The sequence below is a fragment of the Cinclus cinclus genome, chromosome 33 (assembly GCF_963662255.1).
Source record: "Cinclus cinclus chromosome 33, bCinCin1.1, whole genome shotgun sequence".
In the NCBI taxonomy this organism is placed as follows: domain Eukaryota; kingdom Metazoa; phylum Chordata; class Aves; order Passeriformes; family Cinclidae; genus Cinclus; species Cinclus cinclus.
The window spans coordinates 2,901,421-2,920,100 of NC_085078.1; the positions used below are offsets into that span (position 1 = coordinate 2,901,421).

The 18,680-nt window shown below is 70.3% G+C and overlaps 3 protein-coding genes across 3 annotated transcripts; 2 read left to right on the forward strand and 1 right to left on the reverse strand.

Moving 5' to 3' along the window:
* Positions 1-2,212: 2,212 nt before the first annotated feature.
* Positions 2,213-7,214, reverse strand: MAP3K11 (mitogen-activated protein kinase kinase kinase 11). The gene is given in 11 exon segments (XM_062511917.1): positions 2,213-2,688; positions 3,040-3,747; positions 3,832-3,908; positions 4,014-4,080; positions 4,166-4,279; positions 4,534-4,612; positions 4,614-4,766; positions 5,140-5,309; positions 5,510-5,658; positions 5,871-6,051; positions 6,480-7,214. Coding segments are annotated over 11 exon segments (2,502 nt in total). The 5' UTR covers positions 7,156-7,214; the 3' UTR covers positions 2,213-2,560.
* A 1,385-nt stretch (positions 7,215-8,599) lies between these two features.
* Positions 8,600-9,996, forward strand: LOC134055544 (pecanex-like protein 3). Its single transcript, XM_062511945.1, has 5 exons — positions 8,600-8,768; positions 8,897-9,087; positions 9,293-9,377; positions 9,493-9,532; positions 9,642-9,996. Exons 1-5 carry the CDS (start codon positions 8,613-8,615, stop codon positions 9,899-9,901), a joined length of 732 nt encoding a protein of 243 aa, XP_062367929.1. The 5' UTR covers positions 8,600-8,612; the 3' UTR covers positions 9,902-9,996.
* Positions 9,997-11,200: 1,204 nt separating this feature from the next.
* Positions 11,201-18,089, forward strand: SIPA1 (signal-induced proliferation-associated 1). The gene is made up of 9 exons (XM_062512025.1): positions 11,201-12,833; positions 13,098-13,219; positions 13,472-13,657; positions 14,420-14,594; positions 14,919-15,022; positions 15,274-15,431; positions 16,143-16,926; positions 17,158-17,429; positions 17,681-18,089. Exons 1-9 carry the CDS (start codon positions 12,119-12,121, stop codon positions 18,087-18,089), a joined length of 2,925 nt encoding a protein of 974 aa, XP_062368009.1. The 5' UTR covers positions 11,201-12,118.
* Positions 18,090-18,680: the final 591 nt, after the last annotated feature.

Below are 18,680 nucleotides of genomic sequence, written 5' to 3' on the forward strand. Positions count from 1 at the left end.
CGGTGTCACTCACCCACTCGGAAGCCGGACCCGGTCAGGGTGTTCCTGTCCCCTTGTCTGTCCCCATGTCCCCACGTCTGTCCCTGTCCCCGTGTCCCGGTGTCACTCACCCACTCGGAAGCCGGACCCGGTCAGGGTGTCCCTGTCCCCTTGTCTGTCCCCATGTCCCCACGTCTGTCCCTGTCCCCGTGTCCCGGTGTCACTCACCCACTCGGAAGCCGGACCCGGTCAGGGTGTCCCTGTCCCCTTGTCTGTCCCCATGTCCCCACGTCTGTCCCTGTCCCCGTGTCCCGGTGTCACTCACCCACTCGGAAGCCGGACCCGGTCAGGGTGTCCCTGTCCCCTTGTCTGTCCCCATGTCCCCACGTCTGTCCCTGTCCCCCTGTCCCGGTGTCACTCACCCACTCGGAAGCCGGACCCGGTCAGGGTGTCCCTGTCCCCTTGTCTGTCCCCATGTCCCCACGTCTGTCCCTGTCCCCCTGTCCCGGTGTCACTCACCCACTCGGAAGCCGGACCCGGTCAGGGTGTCCCTGTCCCCTTGTCTGTCCCCATGTCCCCACGTCTGTCCCTGTCCCCCTGTCCCGGTGTCACTCACCCACTCGGAAGCCGGACCCGGTCAGGGTGTCCCTGTCCCCTTGTCTGTCCCCATGTCCCCACGTCTGTCCCTGTCCCCCTGTCCCGGTGTCACTCACCCACTCGGAAGCCGGACCCGGTCAGGGTGTCAGCCGCGTGCCCGTTCTCTCCGATCAGGGTCATGTTGGAGCCGGGCTGGCACGAGTCCCGGCACAGCCCCTTCAGACACGTCCTCCGGCAGATCAGGGGGGCGAAGACCACCTTGAATCGCTCCCGGGCCACGGCCGCGCCCCCCCCGCGCCCCCCCAGCGCCGCCAGCGCCGCCAGCGCCGCCCACAGCCCCCCCCAGCGCCACATTGTCCCCCCCGAGACCCCCGAGACCCCCGGTCCCGACCCCGCGGCGGGCGGGGGCTCCGGCCCGGACGCTGGAGACCCCTCGGGAGGAGGGGGGGGGGGGTCCCGGACTCTGGAGGCCCCTCGTGGGGGCGGGGGGGACGCTCCCAGTGTCTTCCGAGCCTTGAAAGGGTGGCGGACGCCTGGGTCCCCTTTTGGGGAGGGGTCCCAGCTGTCAGTGCCCCTTCCAGAGGCTCCCCCCAAAAGTCACGCTCAGCCCAGAGGCCGAGGGTCCCTTTTTGGGTCCCCCCTCTCCTCGCCGGACGTGGGGTCCCCTCGGGGGGGGGGGGGGGAATGTCCCAGAGGCCGGAGCCCCCCCCTGCCGGATGCTGGGGTCCCCCCCAGGGGTGTCCCGGGCCCCGGGGTCCCCTCGGCGGACACGGGGTCCCCTCGGGGGGGGGTGTCCCGGCCACGGGGCTGGGGGTGGGGGTGGGGGATCCCGCCGGACTCCCGAGTTCCCGCGGCCGCCTGGGATGGCGCTGGGATGGGGGGGAGCGAAGGGGGGGCCCGGGCGGGGGAGGGGGGCGTGGGCCGAGCCCTGGGTCCGCTCCAGGAATTGGGGGGGGGGGAAGGGGGGGTGGGGGCTGGGGGGAGGGGAGGAGCCCGGATGGCCGGGCCGGTTCCAGCGTCGGGCACGGCGTGGGGGGGGGGGGGGTGGGGAACGGTGGGACGGGAGGGGTGATACCCTCAAAACTTTTGGAATTTGTACCGTGGAGGGGATGAGAATTCAATGGATGCCTGGAGACCCCCCCCAGGATGGGGTACGAGGGTGCTGGGGTTCCCCCCAAACTCCTGAGACCACCCGTGGGAGGCTGCGGCCCTCTCGAACCCCTGAACCTCCCCCCCGCCCACCACACACAGCGAAACGGGGATCCCCCAAATTCCTGGGACCCCACCATGGGTAGATTGAGCCCCCCCTCCCCGAAACCCCTGAATGCCCCCCAAACACCAAAAACCCCGCACAGGGTGAGGGGGCAGACGGAAACGCTGGGACCCCCACCAAGGTGGAAAGGACCCCCCCAAAAGCGCTGGGACCCCCCCCATGATGGGGTGTGGGTGCCTATGGGACCCCCCCGAACCCCAGATTCGCCTCCCCAGGGGGTCGGGCCCCCACACATCCCTCCCCCCCCCCCCGTGCCCCCCCAGGGCAGGACGAGGCGCTCAGGCAGTTTTGGGGTCCCGGGAGTTTTATTTGGTCACAGTAGCCCCTCCCCCCCCCCCCCCCCCCCCCCGACCACCCGGGACCCCCGTCCAGTGTCGGGACCGCCTGGGGGCGGGGCTTCCGCAGAGAGGAGGCGTGGTCTCCGCGCGCCCACCAATCAGGGCGGAGCTTCCTGGTTTGCCCTGGGAGGGGGCGTGATTTCCTGCCGTGGGGCCCCGCCCAGGAGGGGGCGGGGCTTTTCTAATGCCCTTTGCTTTGCCCAATGGCGTGTCCGCGTGGGCGGAGCTTCCGCCGCAGCAGCTGTCAATCACAACCCGGCGGGAGCGTGGCCCGCGCCAGGGGCAGGACTTGTTGTTGTCAATCATGTCCTTCGCGGCCGCTCATTGGTCTCAGTAGTGTGGCGGGGGCGGATCCAAGGCGGTGCGGGAGCTCTCATTGGTCGGTGAAAGGGTCTCGGGGGCGGGGCTCGGCGGGGGGAGGGGCCCGGCGCGGTCCCGCGGACACGAAGCTCCAGGGATCGATGCGGGGGCGGAGCGGGGAGGGGCGGGGCCGGGCGGGGCCTGCGGGTAAGGGCGGGGCTGGGGGGCGGTGCGACCGCCCCCAGCCTCAAAAACTGCCCCATAACCCCCTCAAAACTGCTCCATGACCCTCAAAACTGCCCCGCGACTCACCCAGAACACCCCCTGGCAGTGCCCCCACGGCCCTCTGAATCCCATCAGAATCCCAGAACTGCCCCACGACCCCCAAAAACTGCCCCACGACCCCCAGAAATGCCCCACAGCCGCCCCTGGGCCACCCTCTAAAACCGCCCTCACCCCAACCGCCCCCTCCTGCCCCACAGCTCCCCCGTGGGTGTCCCAGTCCCCCACATCTGTCCCCCCAAGCCACCCCTCACCCTCAGTCCCTCTTACCCCACTCGGGGGTCCCAGCTGGGCTCAGCTCTCGGGGTCTCCGCGCTCCCCGGGGTGAAGGCTGCAGCCCCAGCTCGGGGGTCCCGGGAGTCCGGGCACGACGTGGCTCAGGGGTCCCAGGGGTCCGGGGCTGACCCAGCTCCAGGGTCCCGGGGGTCCGGGCACGGCCCTGCTCGGGGGTCCCCGGGGTCCCGGGGGTCCTGGCTCCCCCTTGCTCAGGGGTCCAGGACCAATTCAGCTCCAGGGTCCTGGGGGTCCGGGCTCGCCCCTGCTCGGGGGTCCCGGGGATCTTGGGGGTCCCGGGGGTCCGGATTCCGCTGGGATCTGGGGACCCGGGGGTCTGGGTTCGCCCCTGCTCGGGGGTCCCGGGGGTCCTGGGGGTCCCGGGGGTCCGGACTCCACTGGGATCGGGGGATCCGGGGGTCCGGGCTTGGTTTGGCTCAGGGGTCCCGGGTGTCCAGGCACGACCCATCTCAGGGGTCCCGGGTGACTCTGGGGACCCCAGGGTCCGCTCCCAGCGGCGCGGGGAGAGGCGCAGGAGGCCGGGGGAGGGCGGGGGGCTGCGGGGGGACTCGGGGGGGGCCAGGTCACGACCCAGCCCCAGAGACGCCAGCAGGGCCGAGCCCTTCAGCAGCGCCCTCCGCAGCAGCCGGGGGGTCCCTCCCCGAGACCCCCGACCCTCCTCAGCCTCCGGGGGCCCGGCCTCACCTGCGGGACACAACCGGCTCAGTGTGGGGAGGGGGGACAGCGGGATGGGACCCCCTCCCAAACCCTGAACCCACCCAGACCCACCGTTGGGGGACGCGTCCCCCGGGCTGAGCTCCTCCGTGTCCAGGTACCAGGTGGTCTCGTCCGGCCGCAGCCGCCGCCTGTGGGGGACACCCGAGTGTCCAGGGGGGTTCCGGTGTCCGGGGAGGGGGGGCTGGGACACCCCTGACCCCCTCCAGACCCCCAAGGGGGGAGGTGGGACACACCTGCCATTGGGGGCACCGCCCCGGCCCCCGCGGCCCCGCGGCGGCTCCTCCTCCTCCTCGGGCTCCACTGGGGACACAGAGCAGGGGACGCAGCGGTGTCACCCGGGGTGTCACCCCTGGTGTGACGTCACCCCCCCCATGACATCACTCACGCTGGATGGCGCGCAGGCGGGGGAAGGGGGGGGATTCCCCCGGCCCATCCTCGGGGTCGTGGCTCCGGGGGTCCCCCCCGGGTGAGGCCTGGACCGTCAGGCGGTGCTTGAAATCTGGGGAGGGGGTGGGAGCACTGGGGTCAGGAGAGCCCCAAAAAAATCCCAAAAAACCTCCAAAGGGCACCCAGACACTCTACAGCCTCCCCCAATCCCCAGACCTCCAAAGCCCCCAACACCCTCTGCTCCTCCAACACCTCTCCAAATCCCCTGGACCCCCAAATCCCCCGGACCCCCAAATTCCCCCTGCTCACCTAAGACCCCCCAGAACCCCCCAACACCCCACAAAGCCCCCAGCCCCATTTCCCCACCCTGGGGCATGCCAATGAGGTCCGCTGGCTTCCGTGGTCTCCGAAAGGGAGGTCGGCGTCGCTTGGGGGCCGGGGGGGGGCCGGGGGGGTCCCCTGAGCATGAGGCTGAGCTCCCTCTCCAGCACCTCCAGCTCCCTGCGGGCCACGGCGGCCTCGCGCTGCCGCAGCGCCTCGGCCTGGGAGCGCTGGGCTCTCGAGGCCCTGGCCACGGCTTCCTCCCGGCTGCGCAGCTCCTGGGGGGACATGGGGACACGGGGGGGCGTGGGGGGGTTTGGGGGGTCATGGGGGTCCCAGGGACAACGGGGTCATGGGGACAAAGAATGGCAGCAGGGCAGGGCAGGGTCACTGGGGAGGAGTTTGGGGGTCCCAGGGAGGTTTTGGAGAGGGGGGGGGTGGTCTTGGGATGGTTCCCCTAATTGTTGAAGGGGTCCAAGGGTGTCCATGGGGTCCAAGGGTGGTCCCAAGTGTTAGGCAGGGTCCCAGCTTTTAGGGAGTATCCCAGGTGTTGGGGGGGTTCCAAGGTGTTCTGGGGGGGGTCCCAGGTGTTCAGGGGTGTGTCCCACGAACTTGAGGGATATCTCAGGTGTTTTGGGGGGAGGGTCCCACCTTCTCCCGTGCCCTCAGCTCGTCGAAGAGCCCCTGGATCTCACGGCGCCAGGACTCCTGCAGGGAGTGGAAGGACTCGGGGGGCCCCAGCCCCCCCGGCTCCAGCCCCCCCAGGCGCCGCAGGATGGTCCCAAAGCCCGGCCGCCGGTGGGGGTCCTGCTCCCAGCAGGCTGCAGGGGAAACCGGGGGTCTGGTGCGGGGGGCTCCTGGGCAACCCAAACATCTCCCAGGTGTCCAGGTACCCCCCAACCCCCTCATCAGCAACCCACAGGTCTGGGCACCCCCCAAAACCCCAATATCCAGAACCTCCCAACCCCTCTGAGCCCCCTGGACACCCCCCCCCCCCCGAGTCCTGCTGGACCCCCCGTACCTGCCATGAGCTGGGCGAAGGGCGGGGGGCAGGTGGACGGGATGGGCAGGGTCAGTTTGTTCACGGCCACCCCGTAGGCCACGGCCAGGCCGTCGATGCCCCGGTACGGCACCTCCCCGGTCAGCAGCTCCCACAGCAGCACCCCGTAACTTTGGGGAGCAGGAGGAAGGGGGGGGGGGTCAGACCCCTCCGATCTCCCAAAACCACCCCACAAGTATCCAGGTGCCCCACAAGGCACCCAGACACCTCCCAAACTTGACACCACAAAGTCCAGGTAACCCCAAATCTCCCACCCAAGGGGTTTGGGCACCCCAAATCTCAGAGCTCCCTCCCTGCCAGGACCCCCAGGACCCCTCCCCACCTCCAGACGTCGCTGCCCTTGGAGAAGGTGGATGCTCGGATGACCTCGGGGGCCATCCAGGCGTAGGTCCCGGCCGCGCTCATCTTGGTCGTTCGCTGCCACTCCCGGGCCAGCCCAAAATCGGTGATTTTCAGCGTTTTCCCACTCACATCGTCCCCCACCACGGGCTGGGCCAGCAGCACTGCGGGGGCACGGGGTCAGTGACCCCCCCACCAGTGCCGCCCCCACCCCCCCAACATCTGGGGTCTCCTGCCCCTTGGAAAGCTCGGCCTCTGCACCCCCCTACCCCGCTAGGGACAGCCAGGACCCTCACCCTGGGGACACCAGTGAGCAACCAGTGGCCTCCCAGTCTGGGCATCCCAGTCCAGGACCCCCACCCTGAGGACTTTGGGGACTGAGACCCCAACCTGGAGCCCCCAATTTTTGTGACACTCCCCCCCCCCACCACCACCGTGGCAACCTCAACGCTTGGGATTCCTCATCCAGCAACTTGGACCCCCCAACCCTGGGATTTGAGGACTGACCCCACCCCACCCCCCCCCCGCAACCTGTACAACCCCCACACCTCCCTGATTAACACCCCCTCCCCAATCCCAGACCCCACCTCACCATTACTGGATTTGAGGTCACGGTGGATGAGGGGTACGGGGGTCCCGGAGTGCAGGTACCTCATCCCCCGCGCTACCTGGCGCGCCCAGTCCAGCAGGACGGCGGGGGGGACCCTGCGGCCGGCCAGAGCCCTGGACAGCGGCCCCCCCGCCGCAAACTCCATCACCAGGCACAGGTGGGGGGGCTCCAGGCACACGGCTCTCAGGGCCACCACGTTGGGGTGTCGCAGGCGGGCGTAGAGCCGAGCCTCCCTCCGCAGGCTGGCGGCCCCCGCCGCCCCCGCGTCCCCCCGCGCCGCCTTCACCGCCACCACCTGACCCCTCCACGTACCCCGGAACACGCGGCCGAAGCCCCCGGCCCCGATCACCTCCTCCAGCCGCAGCTCCCCGAAAGCTGCCCGGGCTGGTTCCCAGCCCCCCGGTGGGGATGGGGAGCGGGATCCCCCCGGGGATGGAGGAGAAGGAGAGCGGGATCCCCCCGGGAATGGGGGGGATGGGGAACGGGACCCTGCTGGGGATGGAGAAGGGGAGCGGGACCCCCTCGGGGAGGGGGAGAAAGGGGAGCGGGACCCCTCTGGGAAAAGGGGGGAAAAGGGGGGTGATGGGGAAAGGGGGGGTGAGGGGGAGTGGGACCCCGCCGGGGGGGATGGGGAGGGGGATGCTCGGCCCCACTCCATGGGGTGCTCCCCCCCCCAGCCCCGACCCCCAGCGATGGCGCTGGGGGGGGTGGGGATTTGGGGTGCTTTGAGGGGCTGGGGGGTCCTATAGGTGCTCGGGGGTTCCTCGGTCCTTAGAGGGGCCCTATGGGTGCCCGGGGGGGGGGGGGTCCTATGGGTGCCCGGGGAACCCCATGGGGTCCCTTTATGTCCTGGGGATCACTGGGGTCACCTGAGCCCTAGAGGTAAGGCTGTAAGATCTGACAGATCTGGGGGTCCCAGTGCAGACCCCGAGAGGGTTATGGGTGGTCAGGGGGTGGCTATGGGGTCCCTGGGGGTCCCGATGGCTCTGGGGGGTCCCCACACCTATGGTCCCTTATAGCTCCTATAGGTCCCTTTAGCTGCCAGGGGTTCCTGCGGGTTCTTACAGCACCTGAAGGATCCTGGGGGTCCCTGTGGATCCCCGGGGGTCCCTATGGTCCCTGTTGCTCCTGGGGCTCCTCAGAGCCTCTCCCGGTCCCTGCGGATCCCGACGATCCCTGTGCCTCCGATAGGTCCCGACAGATCCCCGGGGGTCCCTACGCCCCCTCCCCGGCCTCCACAACCCCCAGCAGTTCCCTCCACCCCCCACCCCTGTCCCGTCCCTCCCCGTTGTCGATCTCCTCCTCCCCGTCCCGTCCCCCGGGGCCCCCCGCGCCCCGTCCCGTCCCCGCCTGGTCCCGCCGGAGCCCCCGCGGTCCGGGGCGGGGGAGGAAGCGGCGTCCGGCGGTGTCCCCGGGGGGGGGGCAGGGGGCGGCCCGGCCGCTCTGGGCTCCCGGGGGTCCGGCGGTTCCCCGCGCTGGCTGAGGCGGCCCCGGGAAGGCGGAGCCGGGACATTGTCACCGGGACAAAGGAAAAGGAACCAGCGCCGGACGGGGCGGGCCGGGGGCACCGGACGCCGTGGGTGGGTGTTGTTGTTGGGGGGGGGGAGAGGACCGGACGAGAGGCCGGCACGGGGACAGGGGGTGGGGAGGGGTCGGTCCTAACACCGGCACCCCCCGGGGAGCCCCGCACCGGGCTGGGGGGAGACGTTGCAGCCCCGGTGGCCCCACGGGACACCGCGAGGGGAGCCCGGAGGGTCGGCGGGGCCGGTGTGGGGAGGAAGCGGGCGTGAGTCACGGGGTGGGGAGGGGTCCCGTGTGTGCGCCCCCTCCCCTCCCCCGTTCCGGTGCGGGGTTCCCCCGGGCCCGGCTGCGGCGACGCCGCTTGGGGGCGCCCTGTGCGCGGGGGCACGGCGGGATTGGCCACGCCCATACCCGGAAATGGGCGTGGTCTCTCACATCATGTGGGCGGAGGAATGAGTGGGCGTATCCTACCCCGCCGCCTGTGACGTCATTAGTGCGCGCACCCGGAAGTGGCGCCGGGACCGGGGGGGGTCTCCTCCCGTGAGGGGGGATTTTTTTTGGGGGGGGGGGGGGGGGGGGAATCCCGGCGCCTCCATGGCGGGTCCTGCGGTGCTGCAGGTTCTCCGCCAAGGCGTTTGGGCCTCGCTGACTGGCGGCTGCTTCCTGGACCCTCAGCTGGGCGCCTTCGCCAACTGCGTGCGGCTCTACGTGTGGCTCTTCCTGCTCGGCCTCCCGCTCGGCCTCTACTCGGTGCACCTGGGGGGGGCTCCGGGATGGGCCAGGGGGCGGCTCTGGGGGTCTTCTGAGGGGTGGGAGAGGAGGTGAGAGTGGGGAGAGTTCGGGGTGCTGACCCTCCCCCCATATTCCCCAATTTCCAGGCTCTGCCCCCCACCCCCGCCGTGGCCGCCCTGTACTGCGGGGTCGTGGCCGCGTTTTTCGGGGCCGTCAAGGCCGTGACGTTCCGGCTGCACGCGCGCCTGGACCGGGGGGGGCCCGACGGGGACCCCGAGGGGGGGGCGGCCGCTCTGCTGCGCCCCCCTAGCCCCGAGGAGCGGGACGGGACCCCCGGGTGAGTTGGAGTTGGTTGGGGTGGGGGGCAGGGGGGCCGTGACCCTTTTTGGGGGGGAGGGGTAGGGATGGGTTGGAGGGGAGGGGGCCGGGAGGGTCTCCAAGGGTTTGGGGTGGGGGGGGAGGAAGTGGGGGGGGAGTTCTGGTATCTAGGGGAGGGTTGGGGGTCACCTCGTGTCCCTCCACTCACCCCTTACCCCACGCAGCCCCCCCGGGGGGGGTCTGGAGCTCTCGGTGCTGCGGTGGCCGAGCGCGACCCCCCCTCAGCTCTGCGGCTTCAACCAACTCTCGGTGAGTGGGGGGAGGGGGGGATAACACGACCCCCCCCCCCCCTCCGGCATAGAGACACCCCCACCCCCCCCCCCCCGTGTCCCTCATAACCCACCTGAGTGTCACCTCTCCCCAGGAGCTGCTGCCACACCTGGACACCACCACCGGGGCTGGGGGTGAGCAACACCGGGCTGCCCCCGTCTCCCGGTCCTTGAGACCCCCCCTCCGGTTTGTGTCCCTCCCCCCGCCCCATTTCTAAACCCCCTCTCGTGTTCCTCCCCCCAGAGCTCCGGGGCATCGTCACGGCCGCTGACCGGGACTGGCTGTGCTCGGTGGGTGGGGGGGGCACGGGGGGGGCCTGGGGGGGTCCCGATGGGGCTGGGGGCGATACCGAGACCCCCCTGACCCCCCCAGCCCCAGGAAGTTGCCTTAAAGGGCTGGGGGTCCCGCCTGGCAGCCCCCCCCCATCGCCCCCCCAGAGTGGGGGTCCCAGCAGCGCCTTCTCCACTCCCAGCCCCCCACAGACCCCCCCCCTTGAATGCTGAGGAGGGGGCTATGAGCCAGGTGAGACCCCCCCGTGGGACGTGAGTGGTGGTGGGGGGGAGTGACTCCAAAAAAGAGGGAGGGGATCTGGGGGGCTCCAGCCCCATAATGGGGGGGGGGGGGGGTGTCCAGTGCTACGACTGTAATATTTTGGGGGTCCCAGCCCCACAGTGGGACCTGGGGAGGGGTTCCTGCCCTATACCCGGGGGGGTTTGGGGGGTACAGCCCCACTGTGACCTCGGGGGGGCCCCGTCTCTTATCGAACTCTCTCGCTTCGTTTTGCGCCTTTTGGGAGGAGCTCTGTCATTTTTCGGGTTGATAACGAGAAATTAATAAATAAAGCCCGTAACGGTTCCAAAATTCGGGTTTTGTTTTTATTTTATTTAATTTTTCTTGTGGTTTTCCCGCCACGCTCAGAGCACGGAGAGGGAGGGGGGGGTTGCGTGGGGGCGGGCACACACGGACACCTGAGCCCCTCAAATGAGGAGGGGGGGGTCAGGGAAGTGGGGGAGGGGGGTGTTTGAGCCCCCCCCAAGCCCCCCCCTCCTTGTTCCCCCCCCCCCAGTCGCGGTGGGAGGAAGCGGCAGAAGGGAAGGGCGGGGGCGGGGGGGGGGGGGGAGCGCGGCCGCCCGGAGCCGCCACCGCCGCTCGGAACGGGGGGTCCGGCAGGGCTGGGACCCCCCCCCCCCCCCACCTCCGGGACACCGGGACCCCGCGGAAGGGGGGGACCCCCTCCCCCAGGACGGTGACAGTGCCAGGAGGGGCCATAGGTAGGAATGGGGGGGTGGGTGGGGGAAGGGAGGGGTTTGAATGGGGGGGGGGGGGGGGGGTCCGGGGGGGGTCGTGCCCTGGGGAAGGGTCTCACCCCCGGGGCGGGGGATTTACACGGGGTGTCCCCAACCCTGCGACAAACCCAAAAGCTTGTGCACAACTCCCCCCTTCCCCCCACGCGGGTGACAGCCCCCGACCCCTCCCCCCACCCCGACCCCTCGTGCGAGGCCACGACTTCTGATTGGGGGAGGGGGCTTCCAGGAAATTTGGGGACCTGTGGGTGCCTCTTCCCCGCCCCCCGAGTCCTTGCCCACCCTGAACCACCTGTACCTGGAGGAGGGGGGGTCACCCATCCTGTCCCCCTCTCCCAGATTAACGCGCTTTAAATAAATGGGAGGGGAGGGGGGGGTCGAGGAGGGGCCAGGACACCCAGAGGGATTTGGGGGGGGGGGGGAGGGGGGGCCCGGACGCCGCTTCCTTCGGTGTGGGGGGGGGGGCCGGACGCCGGGTCCTGCAGCTGGAGAGGGGAAGTTGGGGGGGGGTGGGGGGGGCCGGACGCCCGAGTTCACACCGGGGGCAAGGTCAGGAGCGGGGGCTCGGTGTGGTGGTGGGCGTGGGGGGGGGGTGGTCTCTGGAGATGAGGGGGACCCCCGGGTGCTGGGGGGTCACGTAGAGGGGGTGTGGGGGGGCAGCATTTTGGGGGCTGCCGGCCGCTGACACTTCCTGGATAGCAGGAAGCCGCTGGCGGCGGCACGTCCGGGCCCCCCCCAAAAAACATCCCCCGGGTCCACAACTTCCCCCCAGACCCCTCCCCCAGATCCCCCCTCAGCCGAGGGGCCGCTGGGGACACAGGGGGGTCCAGGCCAAGGGAGGACCCTCGTGTCCGGAGTGGGGGGGTCTCAGGTGCATCTTTCCCCCCCCCCTCCCCTCAACAGCAACATTTTGGGGTCCCTGCAGTGAGGAGGGGGTAAAAGGGGTCTGGGGGTGTCTGGGCATGGAGGGACAGGGACGGGGGAAGGGGGGAGCAGAGGGGCGAGGAGCCCCCTCCCCACTGACCCCCGTGTCCCTCCCCAGGTGTCACCGTCGCCCCTCACCCCAGCGATCGCCGAGGCCGGAGCCGCCTCCTCCCCCACCCCGGGGTCCCCCCCATTGACCCGACCCGAGAGGGGCGCGTGGGAAAAGGGGAGGGGCCTCCCGCAAGCGGGAATTCGCCAGCAGCCAATCGGGGCGCGGGGCTCGTTCCCACGTTCCCATTGATAAATCCCCGGGTGCGGGATCCCGCGAAAGAGGGGGGGGGGGGGGTGTCCCCGAGACCCTGAAGGGGGTCCTAAAGATTATCTGAGGGTCTCTTGGGGGTCCTGGGGGTTTAGGGGGTTCCTAGGGGTCCTGGGGGGGGGGGGGGAGGGGAAGTAATTGAGGTGGTCTTAGAGATTTTCGGCGGGGGGGTCATGCAGTCCGACGATCTCTTCCTCCGCAAGATGCGGAGTCCCTTGACCCGACCGCCCCTTTCCACCACCGCCCCCCCCGTGGTGGCCGCTGGGGGGGTCCCCTCTCCGCCCCCCTCCCCCGGCGGAGCCGCCCCCCGGCAGCGCAGCAGCAGCAGCGAAGCGGCCCTGGGGAGGTCCCCGGAGGATGGGGGGTCCCCGGTGGGGGTGTCCCCGAGAAATCGCACCCAAAGCCACGAGGAGGCGGCGGGGGGGGCCAGCCCCACGTCCCCCCGCTTCCGAGACCCTCTGCTGCTGCTGGGGCTGGCGGCGGCCGGGGGGGACCCCGATTTCTTTCCCCGCCCACCCTGGAGTCCTCTCCTCGCCCATTACGATGTTCAAAGCATCCTCTTCGATCCCACCGAGCCCCCCCCGGGACCTCCCTGTCTCATCTCGGGGGCTTCGGCCGCTCACTTGGAACCCGAGGAGCCCCCCGGGTCCCCCGGGGCCGCCCCCAAGCCCGAGGCGCTGGTGCTGAGCTGTCCCCGCTTCTGCTGCGAGACCGGGGGGGAGCAGGAGCCGGGGCTGGGGTCCCACCAGGGCCCCCCCGGGCCCGGGCAGCTGCCGAATGCGGCGGTGGCGGTGCTGGAGGAGCCCCCGGCCGGGGCGCGACCCCCCCACCCCATCGAGCACAGCGATGAGGGCGCTGAGTATTATCGCAAATATTTCTATGGGAAAGGTGAGCCGGGGAGGGGGGAAATGGGGGTCGGGAGGGGGGGAGGGGGATACAACTGGTACCGCAACGGACGCGTGAGGAGGGGGCGGCGAGGTGGAGTTTGGGGGGCTGGGAAGGTCCTGTCCTTGCCTGACCCCCCCCCTCCCCCCATACAAAGCATCAGAACCTGCCAGGTGAGAACCCCCAGACCCTCAAGATGGGACAATGGGGGGGCTTTGGGGGCGCTGTGGGGATCCCGACCCCCTCTGAACCCCCTCCCCATCCCAGAGCACCACAACCTGCTGGGTGAGGACCCCCGGCTGGGGCCCGTGGCCGTGTCCCTGCGGCGGGAGGAGAAGGAGGGACCCCGGCCCCAGGTGCTGCACAGGATCATCCTGCGCACCTGCCAGGTGAGCCGGGGGGCTTGGGGGGGGTTTGGGGGCGGGGGATTGGGGGTCCCAGAAAGGAGGGGAGAGGTAGAGGGGTCCTGGGAGGAGGTGGGGAAGGTCGGCGGGGCTGGGGGTTAAGGATGAGAGGAATCACCGGGGTGGGGGCACCTGAGAGTCCCAAAAACCCTACTGGGAATTTGGAGGGGTGCCCGGGGGGGGGTACCATGAGCCCCCCTCCCCAAAACTCACCCCTGGCCGCGTCCCCGTGCCCAGCTGCGGACCCTGCGAGGGTCGGTGCTGGAGGAGGCGCTGCCCCCCGGCTGCCGCCCCCCCGGAGCACGAGGGGTCCCCCCACGGAAGCTTCTGGAGCTGCTGCTGCCGGGGTTGGCGGTGGGGGGGCTGCGCCTCGCCCCCTCCCCCGCCGTGCAGGAGACCCTCCTCAAATTGGACGAGCAGGGGGTGAGGAGGGGTTTCCCCCCCAAGTGGAGGGGAGAAGGGGGGGGGGATTGCGCGAGGATTTTTTTATTTTGGGGGGGGGGTGGTCACAGGAGGGAGGGAGTGCCGGGGGGTTGGGTGGGTGTTGTTGGGGAGGGGTCGTGCACAGCACAGACCCCGCAGAGACCCCCTCAACTTCTCACGGGGGCTCGGGGGTCTCTGAGTGTCACCCCAACCCCATGGGATGGGGACACCCCCAGGTGAGGGGAATCTGGACTGGGGACACCCCAAAGTGCTGGGGGTGGGGGGGAAGGGAGGTCACCCTTAAAAGGAACCCCCAAATGGAGCAGGGAAGGTGGGGGGGGGGGGTGGGATGGGATTTTTGGGATGAGATTGATGGGATGGGACTGATGGGATTTGTGGGATTTATGGGATGGGATGGGATGGGATGGGATGGGATGGGATGGGATGGGATGGGATGGGATGGGATGGGATGGGATTAATGGGATGGGATGGGATTGATGGGATGGGATTGATGGGATGGGATGGGATGGGATGGGATGGGATGGGATTAATGGGATGGGATGGGATTGATGGCATGGGATGCGACTGATGGGATTGATGGGACGGGATTTACGGGATTGATGAGGTGGGATGGGATTGATGGGATTTGTGGGATTTGTGGGATGGGATTGATGGGATGGATGGGATGGGATGGGGACCGACACCCCCGTGCGAGGTCCCTGCTCCCCCCCCCCCCCCCCCCCATCCCGCCGTGCCCCCCAGGTGAGCCGGCAGCGCAAGGTGGGGGTGCTGTACTGCCGGGCGGGGCAGGGCTCCGAGGAGGAGATGTACAACAACGAGGGGCCCGGGCCGGCGTTCGAGCAGTTCCTGGTCCTGCTGGGCACCCGCGTGAGGCTGCGTGGCTTTGGGGGGTACCGGGCACAGCTGGACACCCGCAGTGAGTGGGGGGACATGGGGGGATATGGGGTTCCCTGTCGGGACAGGGATTTCCCCATCAGGATAGGATTTCTCCGTCGGGATAGGGGGTTCCCTGTCGGGATAGGGGGTTCCCTGTCGGGATAGGGAGTTCCCTGTCGGGATAGGGAGTTCCCTGTCGGGATAGGGGGTTCCCCGTCGGGATAGGAGTTCACTGTCAGGGTAGGGGTTTGCTGTCAGAATGGGGGTTCCCTGTCGGGATAGATATTCCTTGTCAGGATAGGATTTCCCCTTCGGGATAGGGGGTTCCCTGTCGGGATAGGGGTTCAGGCCGTGTCCCCCTCAGCCGACTCCACGGGGACGCACTCGCTGTACACGACGTACCACGGCTACGAGGTGATGTTCCACGTCAGCACCATGCTGCCCTTCACCCCCCGCAACCCCCAGCAGGTACGGGGGGGGGGGGGGGGGGGGGTCCGGGGGGGGGTCACAGAGCGGTCACACAGCGGTCACAGAGGGGTCACAGAGGGGTCACGGTGGTCCCGTAGGGTCTGGGGTCCCCCCCAGTGCTGCTGGGAGCTCAAGGAGATCCCTGAGGGGATCTGGGGGGGTTCCCTTTGGAGACCCCCCCCCCCCCCCTCCCTTTTCCGGGACAGTTTTGGGGGTTCTGATTCCTCGCTCCCCTCTCTCCTTCCCCGTAGCTGCTGCGGAAGCGCCATATCGGGAACGATATCGTGACAATCGTGTTCCAGGAGCCGGGGGCACGCCCCTTCTCCCCCCGAGCCCTGCGCAGCCACTTCCAGCACGTTTTCCTCGTGGTGCGGGTGCACGAGCCCTGCACCCCAAAAACCACCTACAGGTGGGGCCGGGGGTCCCCGGGAGGGCTCTGGGGATCCCCGAGGGTCTCAGACAGGGGTCGGGGGGCTCACACGGGGGGGGTTCCGGGGGTCCCCGATGGGAGGGGTTGCTCGTCCAGGAGGGCTGGGGGTGTCCCCAGGAGGGTCAGGCAGGGGCTGGGGGGGTCCAGGGGTCTCTGGGGGGGCTTGGATGTCCTCGAGGGTCTCAATGAGGGGTCGGGGGGCTCACACGGGGGGTGCTCTGGGCCCCCGATAGCTCCTGAGGGGATGGGGGGAGGTCCCCAAGAGGCTCGGACGGGGTTGGGGGGCTCATTCAGGGGGTTCCAGGGGTCTTCAGGGGGGTCTGGGGCTCTCCAAGGGTCTCGGACAGGGGGGCTGGGGGGTCCCCGAGACCTCCTAAAATGTCTGAAGGAAATGTCTCCTGAAGGAACTTTTCATGAACTCGGGGAGTCTCTTTGGGGGTCTTTAGGGTCTCTCCTGGTTTTTTTGGGGGTGACACACGGGGTGGGGGCTGACAGGACCCCGGGGGGGGGGGGGGGGCACATGAGTGATCGGGGGGGTGGGGGAGGGTGCCACTTACAGATTCTCTTGGGGTCTTCCCCGCCTTCTCCAGGGTGGGGGTCTCAGGATTCCCGAGTGAGGATCCCCCACAAATTTTTGACACTCCCTAACCACCCCCCTTCCCCATTTCCCCCCCCCCCACCCTCCTTCAGCGTGGCCGTGGTGCGACCAGAAGAGACCCCCCCGTTCGGACCGGCGTTAGCAGAGGGACAGAGATTTTTGGGGGGCGCGGGGCTGCGCCCCTTCCTGCTGGCCAAAGCCATCAACGGGGAGAACGCGGCGGCGAGGGGGGGGCGCCTGGGGGCCATGGCTGCGCGCACCCGCCGCCAGTACCTGCAGGAGCTGCTGCGCGCTCACGGAGGGGGGACCCCGCTCCCCGCACCCCCCCGAGGGCTCCCCACTCTTGGGGGGCTCCGCCGGGGAGGTTCCAGCTCGGGGGGTTCCGGTTCTGGGGGTTCTGGGGGGGTGGTATCGGGGGCGTTGGTTTGGGGGGCACGAGCGGAGGGGGGGCCCGGGGGGGTGGAGCTGCCGTGCCTGCTCGGGGTGGCCACCGAGAGGCTCGTGTTGGTGGCCGCGCCACCCGGAGCGGTCGCCGATGGTTGCGGTGGGGTCGCTCCGAATTCAGCGAAACCCCCCCAAAATCAGGGCGCGGGTTCGCTCCACCCCGGCGAGTTCACCCCAAACTCGGGGGTGCTCCCCGCGCACCCAGGGGAACCACCCCGCCAACCTGGCACGGTGGCCACAGCTCCGGGGGAGGTGGCCAACCACGGGGGGGTGGTCGCCAGCCCCTCCGGGACTCTGTTCAGCTGCGCCTGCCGGGACGTGCTGGGCTGGGCATTCTCCGAGGGGCGCCTGGAGATTTTCCACGGGGCGGGCGAGTGGCTCGAGCTGCGCTTGCCCCACGGGGCCGCCCCACAGGTGGTGGCCAGGCTGCAGGTGAGGGGCGCGGAGCGACTGGGCAGACTGGGAGGAAATGGGGCCGTCCTGTGGGGCTGGGACAGGGCAGTGACCCATGGGGTGCTCATGGGGCCGTGTAGGGTCAGCCCCCACCCCGGGGGGAGGGGGGGGTCCTGGGGGTCTCCAAACCCCCCCTGGCCTGGTGATGTGGGGGGGTCTCTGAGGGTCTCCATGTCCCCCTGACCCATTTCCCTCCCCCCCCCCACTCAGGCAGTGACCCGGGGGTGCGAGGTTCAGGAATTGGCGCTGCCGAGGGGGGCCGGGGGTCGCCGGGGATTCCGCGTGGACCCCTCGGGGGTTGTGACCACCGTGACCCGCTTCTCGTTCGCCGAGACCGCGGGGCTGCGGCCGGGGGCGCGCCTGCTGAGGGTGGGGCGCTGCCCCCTCCCCCGAGGGGACCCCCGAAAGCTGCGGGCGCTGCTGAGGCGACCCTCGGGACCCCTGACCCTGCTGCCCCCCGATCGCGATGGGAGACCCCGGCGGTGAGTGCGGGGGGGCGGGGGGGGGGGGGGAAATGAGGAGGATTTGGGGGGATTTCGGGGGGTCTGGGGGCTTGGGGGGTGGAATGAGAAGGATTTGGGGGGGGGTTCTGGGAGGTTGAATTTGAGAGGAAGGGGGGAGGGGCGGAATGGGGTGTCCTGAGGGGACGGGGGGGGAGGGGCACAGGTGGGACCGGTCCCCCCCTCCCCCCCCCGGTGTGTCCTCAATGTCCCCCCCTGCGCCCCCTCCCCAGGAGTTTCTCGGAGCTCTACGCTCGCTCGCTGGAGCAGGGCCGGGGGTCGGGGGGGGACCCCGGTGTTGCAGGGGACCCCGGAGGGGACATCGGCGACACCAGCAGCGACTCGGGGGGTGACAGTGACACGGGGGAGGCCAGGGGGGGCCCGGGGGGGCTTTCCCCCGACACCCTGCGGCTCCTGCAGGCGCTGGCGCTGGATGAGGAGAGCACCCCCTTCCCCCCCGGCCCCCCCCAGCCCTGGGACCCCCAAAAACCCGAGCGGACGCGCCCCCAGCCCGTGAGTGACCCCGGACACGGGGAGCGCCCCTCAAACCCTTGGAACCTCCCCTTAAATCCCCCGGAAAACCCCAAAATTGTCACCCCCCCCCCCCCCCCTTCTCTGCCACCCCAGGCCCCCCCTGGCTGACCCCACCCCGGATCTGCTGCTGCCGCACCACAGCCCCCCCCCGGCTGGGGACCCGGTGAGTCCCCCCCGTGTCCCCTCTCGCCGTGTCCCCTCCCCCCGTGTCCCTGCTGACATCCCCCCCCCCCCCCCCCCCCCGTGTCCCCAGGGTCCCCCCCCGGATGCCGGTGGTCCTGCAGCCCCTCCCCCCGAGTCCAGCCCCGTCCTGGGCCCCTCGCTGCGACATTCCCTGGGCAGGCGTGAGTGGCTCGGACCCCCCCGTGTCCGTCCGTCCCCCCCCCAATCCACCCCCCACCCCACATCCCCTGGGGGTCTCCCCAGGCTCCCCCTCCCCCTTCACCTGGGGGTCTCCCCACACCCTCCCATCCCCCATTCCCTGGGGGTCTCCCCGTCCCGTGTCCCCTGGGGGTGTCCCAGCCCTGCTCGGGGGGTCCCCCACTGTTGTCCCCATGCCGCCCCCCACCCCCCAGTGCTGTCGGGGTCTGGGGACCCCCAGGAGGACGAGTGGGACGTCATCGCCTGCCTGGCCACGGCCTGCAGTGGGGTCCTGGAAGCCATCGCCCGCGGGGGTGAGGGGGCTTGGGGGGTCTTGGG